Genomic DNA, 23,591 nt, shown 5'->3' on the forward strand with positions numbered 1-23,591 from the left:
CGTAGTTGACATGTGCAGAACGTGGCGCTAACATCACAGCGCTCGAGGACGGGAAGACATCAAAGAACGGGTGACGTCCGTTTGACCACGGTACGATTGAACACAGTACTATTGCACACGTACTATTGGACGCGGTACGATTGACCACAGTACGATTGGACACCGCAAGATTAGCATACTGTACGATTGACCACCGTACGATTGGACACAGTACATTTTCCGACATTATATACATTTTTTACAAATAAATATTTGTATTTCGTACAATTGTACACGTGTAGGCGGGGAAGGAGTTCCGCTCCTCCCCCTACACCCCCTCCCCGAAAAACTCTAACCTAACCCAACCTTTGTTACTATCATCATTAATTTTCACGATACACATTGTCAATTGTACTGTGTCCTATCCTATCCCTATCCTATTCTATCCTATCTTATCGTACCGTGGTCAATAATACAGTATACTAATCTTGCGGTGTCCAATCGTACTGTGTCCAATCGTACGTGTCCAATAGTGCGTGTGCAATCGTACTGTGTCCAATCGTACGTGTCCAATAGTGCGTGTGCAATCGTACTGTATCCAATCGTATCTTGGTCAAACGGAGTACGCCCATCATGGGCCTGGTCGCTCTCAGGCTTCTCTCTGCTAAGGCCTGTTCTACAATACAGTCGTAAGCCGTAAGTCGTAAGAAATTGACCAATCACAGACCAATTACAGAAGAATAATCGATTGTGATTGGTCAATTTCTTACGACTTACGGCTTACGACTGTATTGTAGAACAGGTCTAAAGAGCCGTCTACAATGGAGAGTTGTAGGCCGTAATAGTAAGAAACTGACAAATCACAATCGATTATTCTTCTGTACTTTGCCTGTGATTGGTCAACTTCTTACTATTACGGCCTACAACTCTCCATTGTAGACGACCCTTTAAGTGCGATCAACTCCGAGGAACGATCGGAGCGTTGCGAGCAACAAGTGGAACGCAGCCCAGAAGTAAACCATCAGAAGTTATGCGGAAGTAGATGTAAACAGATGTAAACAAGAATTTGATTTGAATTATATACGTTGTAACGTAAACTGTGTATTGTCGCTAGAAGTGCGGTGCCTCGAGACCTTGCTGACTCGTTTTATCGCAGCGGGAAGATGCAAACGCAGACGTGAAAATCTTTTTAATTGTTGTGACGAGAGTGTAAACACACGCGCGCGTTTGGCGTAATAAGTGACGCGCATTTGTATATTGTAACCTAAGACCTAAGACACTCGGTATTAATAATAAGCAACATTCGAGCGATTGTAAATATTAAAGCAAACGAATATACGCTCCGTTCGATCGTCGCGTTCGTTGTACGCGTCGAGAATTTAATATAAACGTTCGCGAGAAGCGTGAGCGACTGAAGTGATTCGGCGAGCAAAGATATAAGAGAATGTTTCACAGACATTTAGTATGGAATACGATTCGGAATCGAGCTGCGAAGATCGCGACTTGAGAGATTTCGACAAGTCGAACGAGCCAGCGCGTTCGTTGACAGAAGCGCCCGAAAAATGCACTCAACAACACAATCACCACCACCACACCTCGTGCCATTCCTCGCTCACCATCGCGGAACAACCGTCGAGATTCGCGTCGAATGCAGCGAAAAAGAATCTGTCTGCTCAGGTGATGGAATATTATCACAAGTATTCCCGAGATTCTAATCTGGATCAATATTTTTCGCTACCCGTGTCGAACACTCCCCAAGAAGCTGTTAAGTACTATTACAGTGTGTACGAACTGAGTGCTCAGGTTGGTGGTTCGTCAAGCAGACAAGATTGCATAGGAGAGGAATACAATTTGAAGTCTTACGTACCAAGAGAGAGACGTAGATGGGTAAGACCTCCTTTGATCGGACAATCTTCGAGTACGGATGTTTCGTCTAGATACGTGCAAACACTGACAGATCTCCAAACGCCATCGCCTGATTCCAAGCAAACTACACCGGAAACGATAAACGAAGACAAAAGCAGCAGTCAAGAAAAATTTTTAGAAACAAGCGACAGAAAGATATCTTCTCCAACTTCCAGCGTAGCGTCGTACAAGCCATTGGAATGGGACAGCGGCGCAGATGTTGGTTACTGTAATTTGTTAGCTAATAGCAAGCAGGATGAAAAAAAATTAAGTACCATAGAACGCATGGCTCTTGCGCGAGGATGTTCCGCTGCTTTGCGATTAGATCCAGAAGGTACAACTGAATCTGGAATACAGTCTGGAAAAAATACGGCAACTCAGAGTGGTCCGAGGTCATCGGCAGCTCCCAATGCTAATTCCACGCCTTTGGTTGGAAATGTTCTTTCTGGATCGGAGAGTGAAATAGAAATAACACCTATTGTGAAAAACCATTTGCCAGGTATCATCACAGGAGATAACATAAAATCGCAAGAAAGATATGCGTTGAACGAGCCCGCACAACCAAAAGCTATTGTAAAACCAACGAAGCATGAGATACAAAATTTTGATACATCTACATTTTCAAATCCGTTCAAAGTACCGTTGCTGAAGGACACAACGTTAGAGAGAAGAATCTTGAGCAAGGAGAAAGAAATTACACAGTTACCGCTTTCGCCATTGAAAAAAAGCATCTCGATGAATGTGATTCCCCCTTTGTCGTCGAAATCATTCTTAAAAAGAAGTCAGAGCGAATTAAACTTGCACGCTAAAGAGAAAAAAACCGTATTGCCTTTAATCTTCAACTCTACATCTTCTATCACGACTGTGGTGAATAAACCTGCCACTTGCGACAAAGTAATACAGACGAGTCTTGAAGTGTGCTCTCAGGAATCTGTGGGTGTTCAAGTTTCGGATCTTGAAGAGAACAAATTGCCGATAGCGGACGGAGAGTCCACCGTGCAAACGGTACATTCTATCCTAAAAAAGTCCAAAGGTACGTACAAAGTTAAACATCCGAAGAAAAGCGATTCCGCGCATTCAACGGTTAACGTCGACGTCGATAATGAAGGAGCGAAGAAGAGTCAGAAGCGTCGGAACAGCTCAGATATTTCGCAGAACGCATCGACTTCGATAACGCCGCAACCCGATGAGACAGAGAACGCGTCCGGGAAAGCTAACAGCTTCGAATATTTTCCAGGTCACACTTACGCGAACGTATCGAAGGAGAAAGATGATCACGTTTCCTCGGATACAGGCAGATCGAATTCGACATTGCCAAACAGCAGTTCCAGTGTTAATGAAAAACTCTGGGGAGATTCGGACAGCTTGGTCCGAGATCTCGAGAGAAGCGTGAACATTTTGAAAAGTCTCGTTGACGCCAATAAATGCGACAAGCAAGTTAAGAAACGACTGATACAGCATGTAATCAAACGTCTCGTGACTGCGAAATACACAGACGATAAAATCGAACATAATTTAGAAGATAATGTTCCTTGGAATCCAGACGATGCCAGGAACAAGGTTTACAGAGCTGAGTTGCTTCAGGCTTTAACGAACAAGCACAGCACCACCGACTCGTCGGAAGAATGGAACTCGCGTAAGAAAGACACGTCCGCCCAAAAATCCGTGGGAACCAGCGACGTCATAAAGGAAGTGACCTTGGGAAGCAGCAACAGCGATAAATTCGATCGAAACACAGACAGAACGGAAATGGACGGTAGAAAGGCGCGATTAGGACTGAGAACGGACGACTGTCAGCAGAGCAGCAACACACTTACGGATCCTGATAAAAGCGAGAGCTCCGAGTGCTTTGTACCTCAACGTAATCACAAGAACCCTAAAGTAAACGACATATTTTGTTTCAAAGATACTTGCAAATTGCCGCACAGAGAATCAACCACAACGAACAGTATACCTCCGGATCACAATAGAATTTTATTGGACGCTGTCGTGAACAACAGAAGAACGCCTGTCGAGTCTAACAATAATACGGACAACAATACCGATTGGCGATTACCGACCACGTCGTCGGAGAGGCAATTTGAGTTAAAGAAGTGTAGTATGTCCGAGTCCGGTGATTCGAAACTCGTTAATTATGCCGAGATGGAGAAGAGAAATCAACTGATTTGGATCACAAATGAGATCAGTCATCTTTGTAACTTGAAGAAGTACGTAATCTGCAATTTTTTTCCATTAAATTTATCTTTATGCAGAGTCAATATATTGAATGTTTGAAATAATTTTGTTTCTTTTTTTTCTTTCAATGTAAAATATGTTTAACAACACATTTCGTGTATATTTTATAATTTATATATATAAAAATTTATATATATTTAAAATTTAAAAATTTATATATATTTTACTTGCCAGATTATTAGAACAGCCCAGACGATTGGAAAGACCGAAAACTTCGCCGAGAAAAACAAAATCAGCAAATATCAAATCGAAGCAAACGGCGATACTTCGGCGGGAACAATACGCAGATGCTACGACTAGGTAATACGCGATACATCAACAATGGCTCGCGACTTATTATTAAATTTATGTTTTTGAATTTTCTGTGAAACAGGAGCACATCCGATCTGCGAGAAGATTCTGTAAACGATCTGTGGTCGTCTCACTGTAACTTGGCAACGTGCGAAGCTGCGAGCAGCAACATAATTCAGAGGGTAATGAAGCGTAATAGTTGCACACAAACAGCCGCGAGCGCAGCTGTTGCTTATTCGAAAACCGGAGGAGAGATTGTATCTGCGTCCAAAATGCGGAACATCGCAACGAAGCACGTCGATGTCGGCGTGCAAACAATACCTCCTCCTCGGGAAACATCATCGTCGACGCCGGTAGAATCGGACACGTGCAACGCAAAATACGCGAATGTTCACGAATCGTGCGCGCATCATCAGTCTAACGCCAAATGCAAAGATCAATCGTGCCAAACGCATACTACTCGCGTTGTGCAATGCTCGCGATGTAATCAGAATTCGTCTGACACGATCAAATCGCGAAAGGACTTCGAGGAAGACGCGTCGATTGTCACAACGCAACAGACGCAACAAACGCAAACGAATTACGCGAGCGACAATAGCGCGACGGAACAACTCACTTTGCGTCGCACGCCTCAAACAAACGGCATACAACAGAAACAAAAAGAAACGAAGAATCAGATAAATGTTTCAAAGTCAAAATGTAGCTGCACTCATGACGTTTACGCGTCTGTTAGCGATAATAAATATAGCTCGAACATCGCTGAAACCAAACGGGCTGAACATTACAAACCATCAACGACATGCCGATTGTGTTCTAAGCCGAAGTCCGGTGTGGATGTTAATAATACTAATACTGTTTATATATGCAATGTGTGTCAAACAAATTCCACCTGCACGCACGAAGACACATCGAGGAACGGTCAGGCACGCGCTCGCGCGTTGTGTGAACACAACGATGTTCCTGTTAACGGTGCGGATAGAAGAGTTATTATTGACAAATCTCGACAGAACGGTAACGCGGAAAATCAGAGCAAACGTACAACGGCGAAGTACAACGAACAATTTGACGCTGGAAAAATTTGCGATTGCGCGAGCGATTGTGCTGTGTGTCGCACTCCGAAAATCACGGAAGCGTTATGCGAATGTCGTTCGAAAATAGCGGAGCATCAATTGCAAATTTATTCCGATGGGTCGCAAGACAGCGACACGGTTCAACAACGTAGAGTACAAAGTAGGTTAAAATGCGATTGTGATGAGGCTTGCTCCTGTAGTAGTGGTAATCAAGCAAAGAATGTTGTCAAAGAGAAAGTATGCAGAAGTTTATCAAATCCAAATTTTGTGAACGATATCGATATTAATGAGACCGACAGAAATTGCAAGCATTGTCGCGTGTGCGGTGCAATGTATCAGAATACGAAAAAATGCAGCTGCCGTCAAACTTATCCCAAAGCTGTGGCTTATGAATTATCGTTCGCAAAAAAAGGTACTTCAAGGAGTGAAACCTCCAACGTTGTTCAATTAACGCCAAACGTTTCCAAGCAACCGTTGAAAACGGTAAAATCCGAGGCTTGTCTTTGCGATATAAAACGTAACAACAAAAATGTTCGTCAAAAGAGTACATTGCAGGTATAAAGACTTGATTGATTTGAAAAACTGAATTATAATCATTGAAATTTATTTTTGATATGAAATAACGATTTTATAAATTACAATTTCAGGATTATTTATCAAGAAACAATCCCGAGTTCGTCGGCAATGCGGAAACACGCCGGCAATATTTGTCAGAAATATGCCAGTTACGAGAGTTAAGAAAAGAAAAACGAATACAGTTGATGGCAATGGCCAGTACGTCAAATATTATTAAAACTTCGCCAATACGGAAACCAACAGGTGAGAATATTCATTAATTTTGTGATTATTCATGACAATCAGCGATTTTTAGCATTCTGTTGTAGAAATTAGAATGTTTGTAAATTTATATATTAAAGTGTCATATACTAATATCTTGTTGTTTTACGCGCGTTCGTGCGTGTAGTTTCCTTACAGCGTAAGATCACCGATGAAGAAATGAAAGAACGCTTACGTAGACGATATTTGCGGCTAAATGAAGTTCGAGCTAAGAGACGGCAACAGGAACGGCAAGAAGAAACACGTCGAAACAAGCTTATGGCAAAAATCTTTTGCAAGAGATTGCAGCAAAAAGTTTTACGGGGCCAAGTAGACTTGTCCCAAAGCATTAGCGTTATATCCAACTTGTAGAATTGTTAGCATCTTTTTGTGTGCCTTTCCAATCGTAAATGTTCACCACACAAGAACTATTTTGTGAATTTTGTTATTACGATGAGGTTTTCTGTCTGCATCTGGGAACAGAAAGTAAGCAAGTTTTAACAAAGTCCAAGAGATGGTTCTTGATGCGTTACCTGAAGTTTTGTAAGAAAATCTATTTTTAGACAAGCGATAGAAGAGTCTTAAACTGTTTCATTTCTTTCAACGAAACATACATATGCGTTCTATACTTCAATTGTATTATCTCAGGTAGGTGCATTGAAATTTCATTACGATATGTAGTGTGTGTGTGCGTGTGTGTTCTTCGGGAAAATTGCATACATTAGTCTCGAATTTATTAATCTATCAGATAATAAATTTGAGCCTGTGCTGTAAAATTACACACACGTAACTTTTTCTCATTAACTTTATCTCTGAAAGTGCAAAATATATATATAACATGACACTAAATAGTACAAAAATATATTGAATCTCTTTTTATATATACGCGCGATTTATATGTTTTATATATATATATAATAGTAGGAAAGTGGCGAATTCGAGGCAATAACTAGATCTTCGTGTCAACAAACTTCTTTATTTCAAAAACTTTGACAAATGTTTCGACCTTAATTTGGGTCTTCTTTAGTGTACTTCCTGTAAGTGTCAAACTTTGTAATTTGGGATACGCGTTATCAACCCCTTGCGTAAGATTGTTTAATATAATTTATAATTATTATATGTGTAATTATTATATGTAGTACACCGAAGATCTGTTTATTGCCTCGAATTGGTCACTTTCCTACTATTATAAGTTTTCACGAGGAAGAATACAGAAGTTTATTTATATATGTATACATATATATATATATATATATATATATATATATNTATATATATATGTATATATATATCAAAATAACGGAGAATAGATATTTTAAGAAAATGCGATCTGTTTTCTGTCTTGTTTTACAAATAGTACGATAGAAATATTGATTTTTATTTATAGAGAACTGTGTTGTATTACTAACAGGAATAATTCAAGATTTTTCGATACATGACGAAATTACAAATATGACAAAACATATCATCGATCACACACCCCATCGATAATCAAAACCGAACGCTTTAAAATAAGAAGCATAGTTTTACGTAGTACCTGAATTTTGTAGTATACCGTGTATACAACAGTTTTTATTATATATATATACACAATTAAATGCTAAATAAATTCTTTTACATATACATGTACTTCCACGCACGAGATTATTAAGAAGTTACATCTTTTTTTTTTTTTTATTGTTTTCCTATATTTATCCTTTGTTGTTTTCTGTCTTAACTATATACAAATTTACACAGTCTTAAATCTTAAATAAAGATTTCGAAAACAATTCCGAACAATATGAGGGTTTTCTTATTATTTTTGTAAGTGACATTGGAGGAACATTATCCTTGTCATTTCTGTAAACTGATGTCAGCGACCGCGACTGACCGCGACTGAGTTTATTTTCGACTATTGGTTCCACTTCGGACAAGCGTGTACTTTCTCTTTTGGTATCTGCGGTCTTTATGGTTTTCTTGCAGTGTGTGTGTGTGTGTGTGTGTAAACCGCGTTTTGCTGAAGGCCGACTCTACTTTCTAGTCGCGTTTCTGTTCATTTCCGCCGTGGGAGACGTTTGTGCGGAATATAGTGGCGTGAAACTCGTTGAATTCACCGTAATTAGTATGCGGACTTGATGAGAAGATCGCCCTTATTTCGTTGCTGGCCGTTACCATACGCGTTCCGTGTCAAACTCGATCACGGATTCGTTTTTAATATGAGCTGTGAATCGCTACATAGTCATTTGTATATAAAAAAAAATCTACCGCAATCATCTGTTTGTTCTTTGCTGTTCGTGATCTCGTAATTTTCACGAAAAATATAGCGGAACGTTTTCGAGAGAGAAAATGAAGCGATGGCGGATATCATGAGACTGAATGTACTTGTGACACTTTTAGGATGTGCGCTACTTCCGTACGGTAATTAATTATCAGTTTTGATAAAAACGCACTCAATATGTATTTGTGTACGTAAAACGATACGTGCACGAAAGATAAAAAAAAATAATCGAAATTAAACTGATCAAACGTTGTAGACATCGTTGTTCCGGCATTGAAGTCTCCGACGAATATATAAGTCTCCATTATTACGAAAATAGATGATCAAAGAATAAAAATAATAAATATACACGTATATGTAAACAATATGAATATTATTTTTCTTAACAATGTTATTGTGATTATATTTAATTTAATTTAATTTAATTTTTTATAAGATGTAGTTTTTAAATCTCTCTTTAATTCAATCATAAATCCAAAGTATGTTTACAGTTTATGCGGAAGAAGATACCACAGAATACAAAGGAAAATATTTAGGAAAATTAAACGCGTATCATCATCAAGTATCTGGTGATGTTTGGGCCGTGGACCAGCACACGTTGCTGCTGACAAACTTTAATTATGATGGCAATGGAGCTGACACGTTTTTCTGGGCAGGTGCATCGAACAGACCAGGCCCACAAGGATTTATTGTTCCTGATGAATGGGGCAAGTACGTTTCTTTTTTTCAAAAGTATATTCAAACTTCTGAAGAATAAATTTAATAGTAAACTAATAAATTATGTGGGTTCTAATAAAAATTGCTTGTTTATAGAACAAATCTGTTGGATCGGTACTTTAACAAGGATTTTACATTAATTTTACCGGATAATAAAAAGATTACAGATATCAAGTGGTTTGCAGTTTACGACTTACAGAGTCAGGTATTTTTCATTACATGTTTTTAAGAACAAATGATCGAAAAACAAATTCAATTAAAATAATAATGACTTAAAATAATTTTCCAATCTTATAGAACACTTTTGGTGACGTGTACATTCCAGACGAGTTTGATCCACCCGCGCCTCAGAAAATATCGCAGTTATCAACAAGATCACATAACGTATCATCAGAATCCATCATAATTTTAGACTCGAAAACTATCAGCATTCCTCAGTTCACCTATAACGGACAAGGCGTAGACACGTATTTCTGGGTCGGTGTTGGACCACAACCGTCTACCAAAGGTCAAAAAGTTCCCGATGAATATGGATAGTAAGAGAAATAACACAAAATTATATAGTTAATTATAGATTTTTAACATACACAAGGTTTTAACTACAAACACTAAGATTTAATGAAAGTATGTAAATAACAAATAAATGTATTAAAATGTGTGCGTGTGTAAAAACACAATTTTTGTCTACTTTTAGTATGGATACTATTAGAGAATATAATAATGAAGATATCATACTAGAGTTGCCAGGTGATATGAGTATCTTCAATATAGACTGGCTGAGTATTTTCGACGTAAAGACAAAATCGAACTACGGTTCTGTTATTATACCGGATGGTCTCAACGTGCCACCGTCGTTAGTAAAAGTTATTAAGCAAACGCAATCTCTTCCTAATTGCGTTCAGTTGCACAAGCGGTTTCAAGTCGCCTGGGAAATATTTGGTCCACAAATTACTATTCAACTGAAAAGTCAAGTCGGTATGTATATTTATTAGAAAGTTGTAGGACAATCATCTGGATGTATATAAATGTTAAAACTAATTAATTCTACATAAACTCAAGAGGATAAATTTATGAAACTTTCAAATAATACACACATCAATGTATACATATATAAATTATTTAACATGCATATTAGAAACATATAAATATATGTTTATATATTTTTTGATGTTACCAGACGAAGATGAATATGTGGCGTTTGGTATATCCGGTTCGGAATTGTCCAGCAAAATGGTAGGTGCGGACGTAGCCATCGCGTATATGGACGACACACGTGGATATGCTACGGATTATAATATTACAGCTAACGCACCAGTGTGTAAACCTATCAAGTTGCTTAATTTTTTTTTTAAATATATAAATTAAAAGACGACACGTTAATGAGTATTTTAATAATTACTTATAGTGCGGTAAAGTTCTCGGACAGTATAAGGGCGTCTGTAAAGACGATCTTCTCGGCGGTTTGGACAGCAATCAACTTTATACTGCAGTAAGAGAAAACGGCATTAACACTATCACGTATAGGCGTACGCTTATCTCATGTAAGTAATATGATTTCGTTATACTTTTTCTGTGTAAAAGAGAGTACTACAATCATAATGTAAACAAGTTAAATTTCATTTTATTTAATTTTTCCACAGCTGATCCAGGGGACAGAGAATTTCCTACAGATAGACCTGTCTATATAGTTTGGGCTTTGGGTAAGCTCGATAAGACTAACAACGATCCGAGCTTCCATGATTTATATCCGAGAAGTGACGTAATACTTGAATTAGGCCGTAAAGAATCAGAGAACACGTGCAACGACTTCACCGAGAATAATAATAAATATTTTAACAGGTATTAAGAATGATAATGGCGACCAAATTATAAAATGTGGCTTTAATACTTTACGTCATAACTGCTATAATAGCATTTTTTTTCTTTCAGAGAACCGTGGCAAAAAACAGAGATATTTGATAGAAGCGTCAGAACTTTCAGAGCAACTATCGGACCTTCTGGAGGAAAAAGAGGATATCAGGGAATCACAGGTACAGTTTGATTTATTCTTTATCTAACAATCATTTTTCCATGACATTCTACTGTATGAAAAATATTTCACATTTTATTTGTATATATGTATGTTATACAGTGTGTTTCAATCATTTCAACATATCAAATTTTTAACTTTCTTAACATTTAATTCGCATATTCGTAGGAAAACCGTCAGTAGGTCTTGCCTGGTACATCCAAGGCTCGCTGATACCAGAGTTGTATCTACGCCGTGGGTTGACGTACAATTTTCACGTTCACGGTGGCAATAATCCACATAGCGCAAGTCTCTACCATCCGTTAATAATAACCGACGATTCTTACGGAGGATACGATACGCTTAGCGATCTAGCGCAAAGTAAGATTAGGGTATTAGCTGGCGTCGAGTTGACCAGAAGAGGTAGACCACGACCGACCGCAGGTTTGCAGATCTTTCTATGTATCACATTTATGTTTATAAAGCGTTATACGCTATTATTATATTTTATTTTAATTGTTTACTTTTGTAGTTGGGCCTCTTTGTTTAAGTAAACATAATGGTCGAGACAGAAGACTGGACGATAATTTCTCATCCTTTAGGAAATTTAATAGAACTCTCGTGCAAGTCTGCGAACCAGGTACAGATCGCGTCTTTTGTGTAAATCTAATTTACATAATATAAAAAAAAAATCAAGTACAGTCAAACTTCCCAGAATGTATACAGTCGGGACCGACGAATCTCCCAAAACGTATACTTCCCCTGTTCCCTCACGCATGCGCAAAGACTTACTTGGTATAAATTCATCTCGCCCTAGCGCAGTTTTGGTTGTAATCATACTTAGCGGTGGGAAAAGCGATGAAGGGGAAAATATACGTTTTGGGAGTATATGTTTTGGGAAGTTCGCAACTGTATTTTAAACTCGCTCTTTTCATAAAGTTTGATAAATTAACAAAAATTCGAAAATAATAATTGTTGGAACAATATATTTTACTTTTTATAGGAAAAGCTGATATATTGGTGGTCACTCCGAATTCTTCGTGGCCTGACCTGGTCTATTATCAATCGTTCACGCATCCGAACATGGGATGGAAGATTCACGTGGTCGATTCTTATATGGAACGGAGTGGAGCATTTACTTGTAAATTATCGTTACTTATTATAATTACAAATTTACTGTTCCATCTAATGTTATACATCAGTTAAGTATAGAAATTATAAAAAGTAAAAATTATTTTAAAAATGTAATTATGTAAAAAGTATGGAAGAATGCATTCGATGCTCACATGCGATTTAGTACGAAAAAAGCATCGTGTGCCGTAAACCTAATAAGTTTAGGTAATCAGATATACATGTCTACATTTTTAATATAAAAACTGACGAATTCCTCTTATACTAAAGCCTGTAGAGCGTAATTTAAAGTTGGTCACATTACAAGTCACACTTTTCGCAACGATCGAATTAAAATTAGGCATGGCATAGCTCTACGTGAGAAAACAAACATTAAATAACATTCTACGAACACTAAGCGTTACAAGATGTTTTATGAACAAACAATAGATTTATTAATCTTTTGCTGGAAATAGAGGTAAGTCATATATTATTTATTGCGCACGTATGTAAATTTGCATACACACACAAGAGAACAATCAATAAATCAACGAATCAATAGTTAATACAAAAGTATATATTCTTTTTAATTGTTATGTATGTGTAGTTGTCTTCTACAAACATGAACTAAGCTTTATTTCTTGTATATATATTTTCATTGTGCAAAACAAAATCTGAAATGAGCTTCTAATACTCCTGTTTACAATTTAAGTATTGAACTTGTCACATTTGTAAGAATATTTATGATATTTATAATATATAAAATAAATTTTACTCAGAAGAATTAAATATATTATAATTGTTCACAGCATTCAAAGAACTTGTCAAAGTGAGCATCATTGCACAAATTTATGTGACATAAATTTGGTATTAACAATTTCATATTTGTAAAATTCCAATTAAGTAAGTCAAATTCTTGCAAGGTTTTTAGGTTTCCTAACTGTTTTAATTGTTTAGTATAGATAACAGCTAGAAAAGTAAATAATGATGAAATATTGTGTTCATGAATGTAAAAACACGTTAATTTTCTTGAAGAAATATGTACATTTCGATTATTTTCTGTAAACGGCTTTAATAGTTGTTTGAAATATTCATTCGTTAATGTTGTTTTGTCGCATTTGAGAATATGCAATGTTGTTAATTCTGGGACCAATAAAAGCAGTTTCATAATTGTCACTGCGCTCACTTCACAATCGAGTTTGATTTTCTTTAAATGTTTTAAAGGAAGAGGATCGTTTTCTACTTTCCAAGTTACTAACAGAGAAGAAGTAAAGACAAGTGTATGTAGATTAAAACAGTTTCTCAAAATTTCTTTTAAAGTTATTGAGACAGTATAATTCTTAATAGTTAATTCATGTAAATTGCTATTTTGTAGATAAATATTTAAAAATGTAAAATCTTCACTATATAAACATATAGACAGTTTTTTTAGGTTTGGACAAAGATATGTTAAAAACTCTAGATAACTAGATTCTAAATAGTCAAATGATGCTTCGGTCAAATTAAATGGAATGTTTAAATAGCTAATTTCGGTATATAAGTCTTGATATACACATATTATATCCACTAGTTCGCCTAAAGGAAAAGGTGATATTGATTCAAGCTGTGGAATATACATTAAAGCGTGCAGTATACCTGTAACATTAACATTAGTATCATTGATGTTAAGTATCTTCAGTATATGACATAATGAATTGATTTTTCCATCAAATTTATTTGACTTTTCTTTCTTTTCTAATTCGAAATGTATGAGTTTTTTGTTTAATGTAATAAGCAATCTTTCACGACTACAACTGCAGTCTTCGCAAGTGATTGATGGTCTATAATGATTTTTTTCAGGTATTTCTAATCTTATTCTATCACGCAACTTCACTGGGAAAAGTAGATTCCTTATACCTGTAGTTGTTACTAACTTAGAATAACTTACATCTAACATAACGAGATTTGGGCAAGTTTTGCCTACAATGTCAAGTAATTCGTCGGTGGCAACATGCTGAATCGTCAAGCTCAACAAGTTCCTCATATTTAATAGCACCGAATCCAATAATTTCCAAGTAAAGCTCGAAAAGGAAGGCGGACAACATGATGAAGTTGTAGAATGGATGAACTCAAGTAGACTGGGATGATGCTCCTTAATAATCAATGATTCGAGTCCAATTCCTTCCTCAAGTTGTTTAAACAATTGTTTTTGATGATCGCAGCAATAGGAACAGCAAAAGGAAGAAATAATTAACAACTGTTTCATGTTACGATTAAAAAGAATTGCCAGCAAGTATGGTATTAGTTTGGGAAAGTAGTCATCGTAATATATCCACATTAGGTTGTTAATTTCCTTTATAATTTCAGAACGCAGACAAGTCGGTAATATTGCATAGTACGGTCTGATTGTCTGTTTTGCATAAGTTACCATGACCTCCATAGATTGTTGGTGCGAAAGCTCATCCAAGCGCAGACATGTCTTGTACAGATGCTGGCAAACATATCTAAGACTGAGATCATTTAGGGTACAGAGCTGAGGCATCTCTTCTTGTTCCATATTGTTCGTCGAATTGTTACAATAAGCTGCGTTACAAATAGCTGCGTTCACCAGAACCGAGCGTTACAGCAGAGTTCCGCTTAACTCTAATTATTCGCTTGAGGTCAATAATGAATCTATAATGAAATTGGTTCGGTAAAATTCTTTCTCTTCGTGCTGCCACTTCAGTATTGTACACTCGTCAGCGTCTTTTTTGTGTTTAAAATTCTTTAATTTTCTTGAGATATAAATACTCTCAAAAAAATCTATCTTTTTCAGCCACTTCCAAAAACGCATAGAAAACCGGCTTGATTTTATAGTTTATCCAGTTTTTTTCAAAATTTTTTTCTTCATTCTTCTTTGCAGCGGAAGAGAACATAATTGATATTTTTCCGTTAAAGCGAGCCTTTTTTCTTCTGTTAAGATGCGGCTCGAAAAAACAGAACAGAAATAAGTATAGTGGGAAGTCAATCAGTCATAAATAAACGATTTCGTTCCGATTTTAACAATGATCCCATGAGACATAATTTTACAGAGTTACTCTGATCGCATGATTTCCCGTAAAATTTTTTCGTTTCACAAAAGCGGAATAAAAACGAGTAATGATGGAAAGGCAACTAGAGTAATTTTGTTCCGTACAATTGTACATGTGATTGAAAGAGCATGAAAAGTCGGAACGCTCGTTTATTTGCGATTGGTTAATCTCCTACTATAATTTTTTCCGTTTTGTTTCTTTGAATTGCATATGACCGCATCCTAATGAGCATTGCAGACAGAACGCGTTACGTGTGACAAGAAACGTGATGGCCAATCAGGATTTGCTCTTATGGAAAAGCAGCATATTAATTGGCTATCGCATCTATAACTGCGTAACGTAACAGTCATTAGTCTTGTCTGCAGATATCATCCCTGACGAAAATGAAAAGTTTTATAAACGTTTATTTGACGTTTGTATGAGCGTTTTGTGGAAGTTCGTAGAAAATTTTGAAACGGTCAGTAAAAAGTTCATAAAGCTGAAATTGCAACGCTACAGCGTTTGAAAGGCGTTTGTATAAAGCGTTTCTGAAAGTTTGCATAGTGTTTACGTTAAGCGTGAGACGAAACAAAATAGTTTATTAAGTTAAATACATCTAAACATTCAATAAAAGAACTTTTCGCGACTTGCGCTTTCACACAGCTAAGAGATTTCACTTGAATTAATTTTTGGAAGCCCGGTTCAGCTCGCCCCAATCAACCGATAAATTCCATTAAAAGGAACCGGACCTGAAAAAATCCTAAGATGATAGCGGGATTCGACGAACTCGAGACGTCTTCGTCGTATTCGCAGCACCTGCACTCACAATCCGCAAGACTACTTGTTCCTTACTAAAATGTAATTATTTTTATCTACTTATTCTCAAGCTATCTTATACGGTTTATTTATAATTTCTTTAAAATATTATTTTATTAAAAAGTGCAGTACAATGTACCTGCAATGGGTAAAAATATTTTTCTCTCTTATTATTATTAAATATGATTTAAAGTATATTTTTACAACGCGACCAAATTTTTGGTCTCAAATAATGCTATATTTAAATCAAATATAGTTTGTTACATTTATGTTAAAAAGTGATTTTTTCATTAAATAATGCTTTATTTAATGAAAGAAAAATTTAATAAAACATTATTTCGTTGAAATAAATTATTTCAAGCACTTATATTATTTCCTTCATATTATGATTTAGTATAACGTAACAATACAAGTTTCATTCAATAAAATTGTTGTTTGATGTTGAAAATTATGTTATTTGAATGCAACACATATGAGTCAAACAAATCGGATTATTAAATTTAAAGAAACCGTTCTCTTCTTGTATAGACTTGTAAACGTTTGTAAGTGTTCAATAATTGTTAATCTAGACTTCAATTCTTAAATTTATACAAAAATTTTTTATATGCAAAAGTTTTACTCACTACGCAATTACTGACTAATATATATTTTTAAATTTAAAAATATATACTAATTAGTAATTATATTAAATAATGTAATATTTATTAAATTACATAAAGCTATTACATAAAACTATTACATAAAAATTTAATCTCAATATAATTAAATAATTTAATATATTAAATATATGTAATATATATCAATAGTCTTCTTATTCTTACAATAAACTGAATTATAATAAATGAATTGATTTTTAATGTGTACTTTTTAATATTTTTTATTACTTACTCATAAAAGCATTTGCTAACGTTTGAAAAGTCTGTCAGCAAACTTTGTACGAAAATTTATCTTTGTACGAAAATTTATCTTTGTACGAAAATTTATCAGTATTTAGTGAGCGTTTCGTGAAAAGCGTATAAACTCTCAGAAAATTCTCATTAAACGGTTATCAACGCTCTGTAAAGCTTCTTATTTTCGTCAGGGATTAGGACGCGATCTTATCATATTTCCGATTAACTTAATTTGGCCGATTATATTCTATTGAAATTGATCTAAAACAGATTACACTTTGCCAATTAACTTAATTAGAAGTCGTGTTACCAATCTTTTAGGTAATCGAAGATAATAAAACTTATATAAAACTAACTTGTGTGCGCATTTGATTCGATTCTCGAACATTTTTCGCTCAAAAGTTTCAAAAATAAAAGACAAATAAGAAACAAAAAATGTGTGTTCTAAACCGTTTCTTTGAATTCTAATGTTTTAATGTATATAACTTAAATAAAGTCTTAATATTATGTCATTATGTATTAAAAACGGATTTTTTTTTTGCTTTGCATATGTGTCATATGAGCGATTCGCGCTCTCACCCGTGGCAAGGAAAAGACGCTGCTTTTCGTTTAAACACTTTATTACAACTCAAAATACAACAGTAATAACGAAATACAGAACCGAAACGTTCAAACGCGTCGTGACAGTTTTCGCGGCCGCGATCCTTCCTCTTGTCAACAACATCGTCGCTAAGGACAACTTTGTCTTCTTTTTGTCAGCTGAACGGCGCGGCCGAAAATACCATTGAGCTTTGACCAAGACGCTTGATTCCGCATTGACCAGACAATTCTAAGAACGCCCGTGCTTCGGGCTTTGACAATAACATGTTCATAAAATCATCACGAGACTGTTCTTTTTCACTTCACTTTCTATAATAGTTTGTACTAAAGGTATCATATCTTTTTTTTAATCAATATATATTTTCACAACCATACATATCTTTTTTTTTATATAGAATCTTCAAATTCTATTCACCAATAAATCACTCGATCATATCTATATAAATTGTCACATTACAGTAACGCAGACATAAAATTTGTCATATAACATGTTACATTACATACACATTATTGTTATCTTGTTGTTGCCAGTAAGTAACAAACTATATAATTATTTCATTACAGAGTTATATTGCATAAATAAGAGAAAATTATATAATAAATATCCCATTAATAAATATCCCAATATAATAAATATCCCAATTATATAATAAATATCCCAATATAAATCAAGAATAACAACTGTTACATTATATGTTACTCCCATGTTATGTAGCAGTTATATTTTGTGTTTGCTGGGAATATACATATAAATATATTAATGCGAAACTTTCTTATTTTTCATCAAGTATATCCGTGTTAAACTTAAGACCAGTTCCATTAACATGCTTTTGAGTCCATTCGTCGAATCGTTGAGCAAGATCTTTCGACATGTAATTTGTCCAATCGCCGACTTTACCTTTCCGGATGAATTTGAGATCTGTGTGATTCTCTTCTGGGTTTATGTTTCTTAATACTAGTTCAAGGTTCACAGACGGATTTGCAACCATTTTCGAAAATTTCAGATGTTCGCGCAGTCCGACGATTTGTTCGTCCGTGACCGTTTTATCTAAAAATTTCGCTACTTTTTTGATGACCGACACCTGATCCTGAAAAAAACATGTAATTCTCGTTTTAGTAAGAACAATTCATTTATCAATCAACATTTTTAAATCACAGAAGTGGATGTGCTTTCTACATTTTACCTTTTTCATTTCTTCGTATGTCATGAACAGTACGTTCTCTTGATTTTGAGAAATTGTCCAGAAGGGCAAAACACTACCCCAAAACGGGCTCATTGGAACTAAAATATTTTTACATTTGTCTTGTATTTGACATTATTGATAATTTTGTGACAATTTTGGTTCAACATCAATGATATTTTTTACTTACCGCCATCTTGCAACATCAATTCTGCAAAATCGTTGAAGCTGCCTTTGAAGCCGCGCGCCGCGTGAAATGCTTGGCAATAATGATAAAAACTGACACAGGTGTCTTTTGGATTTCTTGTATTGTAAATTATCTGTTACAAAAAAAAAATTATCTCTTACAAAAAAGATATCAACACAGCATATAAAGCGATATCACGCGGGCAGAAGTTTTACGCCGTTTCTTCAATTTCTGCGATTTGTACCTTTGGCTTTTTTTCTTTAAGTTGTCGCGGCAACAAATCCAATGGCAAATGCGACTTGATGTATCGAGGTCTCGGCATTTTTGATATGTTTTCAACGGAATCGCCAAGCTTTGCAAACCACTCGTCATAGTCTCCGTTTATCATCAGAGCCGAACCTCTAACAGAAAAAAAAAAAAACAACGACAAATAAATCGCGAATGTGAAATCATTTTACATAAAATATATCACGAGCTGATAAAAATTGACTAACACAACGACTTACTCGAGCAGAGGACATCTCATGATGAAAAGCGCGTTGCGCGCGCTCTCGTAATTAAAATCATTTCCGATGCACCAAATCATTTCCGATGCCAAGTGACTTCCGGTACGAGGATATGAAATCACCCAAACGTCGTCCTCATACACGGTGAAGTCGCGTATCTTTTGTGCGCAAAAAACAAAGGTTGGCGGCAACAAACAACGGCCAGGACTTACTCTCAGAAAACTAGGCTTTGCTGCAAACATTTTATCTAACTTCTGTCCTATTTCATCGTCTAAAGTTGAGAACACAATTGATTCTTTAGCCACTGAAAAAAAAAACAAAACGAAAGAAACCGTAAGAAATCAGAATTGACACAGCCAGAGAATTGAGCGATATAATTGACAAAAAAAAAGCGCACAGTAGTCTGTCAGTATGTAATACTCACTTGTAAATATTTAACGTAACGTAACGTTACACTCGGATGTCGCTACTATAAGATTATTTTTATTCAACGACTTCTTACACTTCTTCTTATTTCTTCTTGCCCAAAATACAGCCAATTTTTTCACTTCTAGATAAGTTTTTGATAACTTTATTTAGAAGATATCTCTCAAAATTGGTTCTCCTTATTGGTTCTCAGAGGAATTTATCCAGAGGATAGCTATCGAGAGGTATGAAGAAATCGGCCGATAATCAACACGATTCAAACCGACACCGATGATCTTGCCAATTCAGCAAGCGACCGACACGACTTCTGTACAGCCGACAGAAACTGGGAAATTCAAATAACTGTCTCTCAGATTCTTGTATTCACACAATATAATGCTTTATTAGAATTAAACCGTTTGCCCTTTCTATTAGCTGGGGAGCTATTATTTTACACCATATACGACTGGACTGCGGATAATCACGATGCTCAGTTCGGACGAACGACGACTCTCGGCGACCGCACAGCTCAACCTTTCTCATGAGAGTGTCCTTCCTTCCGTTTTCTTGCACGAGGAAACCACCGGTTAAGTTTTTTTGTACGAAATTGCTTTCACTACACACGCGACTCGCAGAGAAATGAATGAACTCTCGATCGTTCGAATCTCATGGACCACTGTGTCGACAACATCCTTTTACTGGCCCTGTTTTTCTTCCTGTTTTGATTTCTTTCGTACTTTCATTCTTGCCACGCAAATTCGGCGCACGCCTTACTTACGCGCGTGTGTGTGTAATCATAAAAAAAGTTTGTATTTATAATATGTGTAATGTAATTTTGTGCAATCTTTAATCATTATGATAAAGCAATGTGCAGAAATTTCCATATGTGCAAAATATGCAATTCCAAATTGCAAGATTGAGAATAGGAAGATGTTTCGCGTTTAAAATTATATATTTAGTCACTAATTCAGTCACATCTTACCGGAATGTTCTAAAACTTCAGATTTCTTTTACATCCTCTTCTATAAATACTGTTTATTTCTTAAATAATAAAATTCTATACAGAAAAATATTAATATTATATATTAAAAATATATAGTATAAGAAAAAGATATTTTTCGTACATATATTCAAATTATTTGAAACGCTATTAACTTTCTCCCCGTCGAAGATTTCACTTTCAGAGAAAGTTAGCACCTGCATTCTTATCGTAGATTTACGTTGGACACATATGCAAAGCAAACAAAAAAAATCCGTTTTTAATACATAATGACATAATATTAAGACTTTATTTAAGTTAAACGAATGAATAGTCAAGGCTCGTGAAAAATTGAAACTAAGAATGAAGAGGCTAATATGAGCCATCTAAGATTAAATAGGCCAATACGAGCCATTCCCAGGTTGTTGTGCAGGAATAAGCGTGCATGTATATATATATATACACATGTATGAAATTCACATGTAAATTATTTTTACATGTGAGTTTTTTGAATTGAAATTTCAATGAATTGAATTTCATACATGTGTATATATATATATATATATATATATATATATACATGCACGCTTATTCCTGCACAACAACCTGGGAATGGCTCATATTGGCCTATTTAATCTTAGATATCTCATATTAGCCTCTTCATTCTTAGTTTTTATTTAAGTTATATACATTAAAACATTAGAATTCAAAGAAACGGTTTAGAACACACATTTTTTGTTTCTTCATTTTTGAAACTTTTGAGTGAAAAATGTTCGAGAATCGAATCAAATGCGCACACACAAGTTAGTTTTATATAAGTTTTATTATCTTTGATTACCTAAAAGATTGGTAACACGACTTCTAATTAAGTTAATTGGCAAAGTGTAATCTGTATTAGATCAATTTCAATAGAATATAATCGGCCAAATTAAGTTAATCGGAAATATGATAAGATCGCGGTCCTAATCCCTGACGAAAATAAGAAGCTTTACAGAGCGTGATAACCGTTTAATGAGAATTTTCTGAGAATTTATACGCTTTCAAACTTTATAAGAATGCTTATATAACGCCAAAAGTTTTGAACTCTTTTGGAACACTTGTCAAACGCTTGTCAAACGTATAAATGATTAAAGAATCTTTTAAGGCTCCGAAGTTTTCCAAACTAATAAATATATATATATTCGGTCATGAGAGCCGTTCGCTAGGTGTTGTGCGTAAATTAAACGTATAAATGTTTTTTAAACATTCTGCAATGATAATATAACGCTTTTCACGAAACGCTCACTAAATACTGATACATTTTCGTACAAAGATAAACTTTCAGAAACGCTTTATACAAACGCCTTTCAAACGCTGTAGCGTTGCAATTTTCGCTTTATGAACTTTTTACTGACCGTTTCAAAATTTTCTACGAACTTCCACAAAACGCTCATACAAACGTCAAATAAACCTTTATAAAACGTCTCATTTTTGTCAGGGTATATATACTTCTTGTACAATAAACATAATATGTAGAGGAAGTTTGGGTAGCCCCGGACGGTGGGCATCTCCGGACACTTGAATTTCTCCGCAATTGAGCCAAAACAAAAACAAAGAATTATATGTAGAAACATGTCACAATGCGCAGAAACAAATGCAATTTAGTTGTGGCGTGAGCGTTGAGCAAGTCATAAGTTACAGTGAAAATTTTAATTTTCTCCCATCAGAATCGTAGTAAAGCTACAGAATGTATTATATGTGGGGAAACTTTTGAAGAAGACTGGATCCAATGCCATAAATATAAAGATTGGGTTCACGAAGCTTGCGTTGACATTGAATCATCAAATATTTATTATTATTGTGACGTTTGTAAAGCCAAAGAACGCTTAGGCCATTGTTAATAAGTATGTCCGGGGCTACCCGCCGTTTCTTCCATTGCCCCAAAAATTAAAGATCAACATAATCGTATTATTACTCTTTAAATTATTAAGAGATGTTTTTATTTTTTTTTTTATTAAAATGATTAAAAAAGTACTAAAGTCAATGTTAAATATGAAAATAAACGTTAAAATCTTATTATTTGTATATTTGTATGTATTTTGTTCAAATGTCCGAGGCTACCCGAACTTCCCCTAATCAATGCAATAATAAAAGCTATGATTAGAAAAACCTAACACAAATTACAAAATAAGAAAAAAATAGATTAAAATTAAATTGAGTAAAGATCAATAAGTCTCATAAGAATACGAATGAAAATAATGTAAAATCTAAAAAAATAATAATATAATGAGATGTTATGTGACATTTAAATGTATTTTCAGCCTAAAAAAAAAAACTTGTATACTTTGTTAAAATCTTACCCGCTTACAAGTATTAGGATTACTCTTACAAGTATTAGGATACTTTCTTGACAATGTTATTTTTTTATTGAAAAAAATCAAAATGGGTGGCCGTTAGTTCCTACATAGTAGATTTGGCCGAAATTCATAGTCATGTCGCATATACATTCACGATATCTTTCGAGATTCTTCTAGAATATCGCAATTTGGCCGGGAATATACATATAGATATATCGTCTCTATAAACTGTATGAAACCACCATGTGGTAAGGTTGAGTATGTGCAATAGTGC

At 35.2% G+C, this 23,591-nt stretch overlaps 3 protein-coding genes across 6 annotated transcripts; 2 read left to right on the plus strand and 1 right to left on the minus strand.

Moving 5' to 3' along the window:
* The first annotated feature begins 1,027 nt into the window (after positions 1 to 1,027).
* LOC109853676 lies at positions 1,028 to 7,919 on the plus strand. 3 transcript variants are annotated; one of them, XR_002250136.1, is made up of 6 exons: positions 1,028 to 4,091; positions 4,294 to 4,419; positions 4,493 to 6,035; positions 6,128 to 6,299; positions 6,445 to 6,944; positions 7,684 to 7,919. XR_002250136.1 is itself a non-coding variant. In XM_020426011.1 (5 exons), exons 1-5 carry the CDS (start codon positions 1,444 to 1,446, stop codon positions 6,666 to 6,668), a joined length of 4,713 nt encoding a protein of 1,570 aa, XP_020281600.1. In that variant the 5' UTR covers positions 1,028 to 1,443; the 3' UTR covers positions 6,669 to 7,507. The 3 variants fall into 3 exon arrangements, 1 of the variants encoding a protein (XP_020281600.1); XR_002250137.1 differs by lacking the exon at positions 7,684 to 7,919 and having other exon boundaries at positions 6,445 to 6,782; positions 6,860 to 7,507; XM_020426011.1 differs by lacking the exon at positions 7,684 to 7,919 and having other exon boundaries at positions 6,445 to 7,507.
* Positions 7,920 to 8,029: 110 nt separating this feature from the next.
* LOC109853677 (protein Skeletor, isoforms B/C) lies at positions 8,030 to 12,964 on the plus strand. Of its 2 annotated transcripts, XM_020426013.1 has the most exons (12): positions 8,030 to 8,693; positions 9,045 to 9,264; positions 9,367 to 9,475; positions 9,568 to 9,806; positions 9,965 to 10,245; positions 10,448 to 10,584; positions 10,676 to 10,811; positions 10,911 to 11,109; positions 11,200 to 11,300; positions 11,468 to 11,722; positions 11,811 to 11,918; positions 12,282 to 12,964. In XM_020426013.1, the coding sequence occupies exons 1-12, from the start codon at positions 8,630 to 8,632 to the stop codon at positions 12,482 to 12,484; spliced, it is 2,052 nt and encodes a 683-aa protein (XP_020281602.1). In that variant the 5' UTR covers positions 8,030 to 8,629; the 3' UTR covers positions 12,485 to 12,964. The 2 variants fall into 2 exon arrangements, with proteins under 2 accessions (XP_020281602.1, XP_020281603.1); XM_020426014.1 differs by lacking the exon at positions 8,030 to 8,693 and having other exon boundaries at positions 9,181 to 9,260.
* Positions 12,965 to 17,735: 4,771 nt separating this feature from the next.
* Positions 17,736 to 20,625, minus strand: LOC109853710 (sulfotransferase family cytosolic 1B member 1). The gene is made up of 6 exons (XM_020426067.1): positions 20,022 to 20,625; positions 19,598 to 19,901; positions 19,336 to 19,492; positions 19,095 to 19,224; positions 18,908 to 19,005; positions 17,736 to 18,811 (listed from the first exon to the last, which is right to left on the minus strand). Coding segments are annotated over exons 1-6 (1,005 nt in total). The 5' UTR covers positions 20,023 to 20,625; the 3' UTR covers positions 17,736 to 18,496.
* Between the last annotated feature and the right edge of the window lie 2,966 nt (positions 20,626 to 23,591).

Source organism: Pseudomyrmex gracilis, unplaced genomic scaffold (genome assembly GCF_002006095.1).
Source record: "Pseudomyrmex gracilis isolate BER0280 unplaced genomic scaffold, ASM200609v1 scaffold_53, whole genome shotgun sequence".
Lineage (NCBI taxonomy): Eukaryota > Metazoa > Arthropoda > Insecta > Hymenoptera > Formicidae > Pseudomyrmex > Pseudomyrmex gracilis.

What these genes read in the sequence shown, in the direction of transcription:
- LOC109853676 (XM_020426011.1), top strand. Translation starts at nt 1,444, where the DNA reads ATGGAATACGATTCGGAATCGAGCTGCGAAGATCGCGACTTGAGAGAT. An exon ending in GTCAAAAGAGTACATTGCAG is followed by an intron (nt 6,036 to 6,127) that starts GTATAAAGACTT and finishes TTACAATTTCAG; the next exon opens with GATTATTTATCAAGAAACAA. An exon ending in GCCAATACGGAAACCAACAG is followed by an intron (nt 6,300 to 6,444) that starts GTGAGAATATTC and finishes TCGTGCGTGTAG; the next exon opens with TTTCCTTACAGCGTAAGATC.
- LOC109853677 (XM_020426013.1), top strand. Translation starts at nt 8,630, where the DNA reads ATGGCGGATATCATGAGACTGAATGTACTTGTGACACTTTTAGGATGT. An exon ending in TTTACGACTTACAGAGTCAG is followed by an intron (nt 9,476 to 9,567) that starts GTATTTTTCATT and finishes CCAATCTTATAG; the next exon opens with AACACTTTTGGTGACGTGTA. An exon ending in GTTCCCGATGAATATGGATA is followed by an intron (nt 9,807 to 9,964) that starts GTAAGAGAAATA and finishes GTCTACTTTTAG; the next exon opens with TATGGATACTATTAGAGAAT.
- LOC109853710 (XM_020426067.1), bottom strand. An exon ending in ATGAGATGTCCTCTGCTCGA is followed by an intron (nt 19,493 to 19,597) that starts GTAAGTCGTTGT and finishes TTTTTCTGTTAG; the next exon opens with AGGTTCGGCTCTGATGATAA. An exon ending in ATTGATGTTGCAAGATGGCG is followed by an intron (nt 19,006 to 19,094) that starts GTAAGTAAAAAA and finishes AAAATATTTTAG; the next exon opens with TTCCAATGAGCCCGTTTTGG.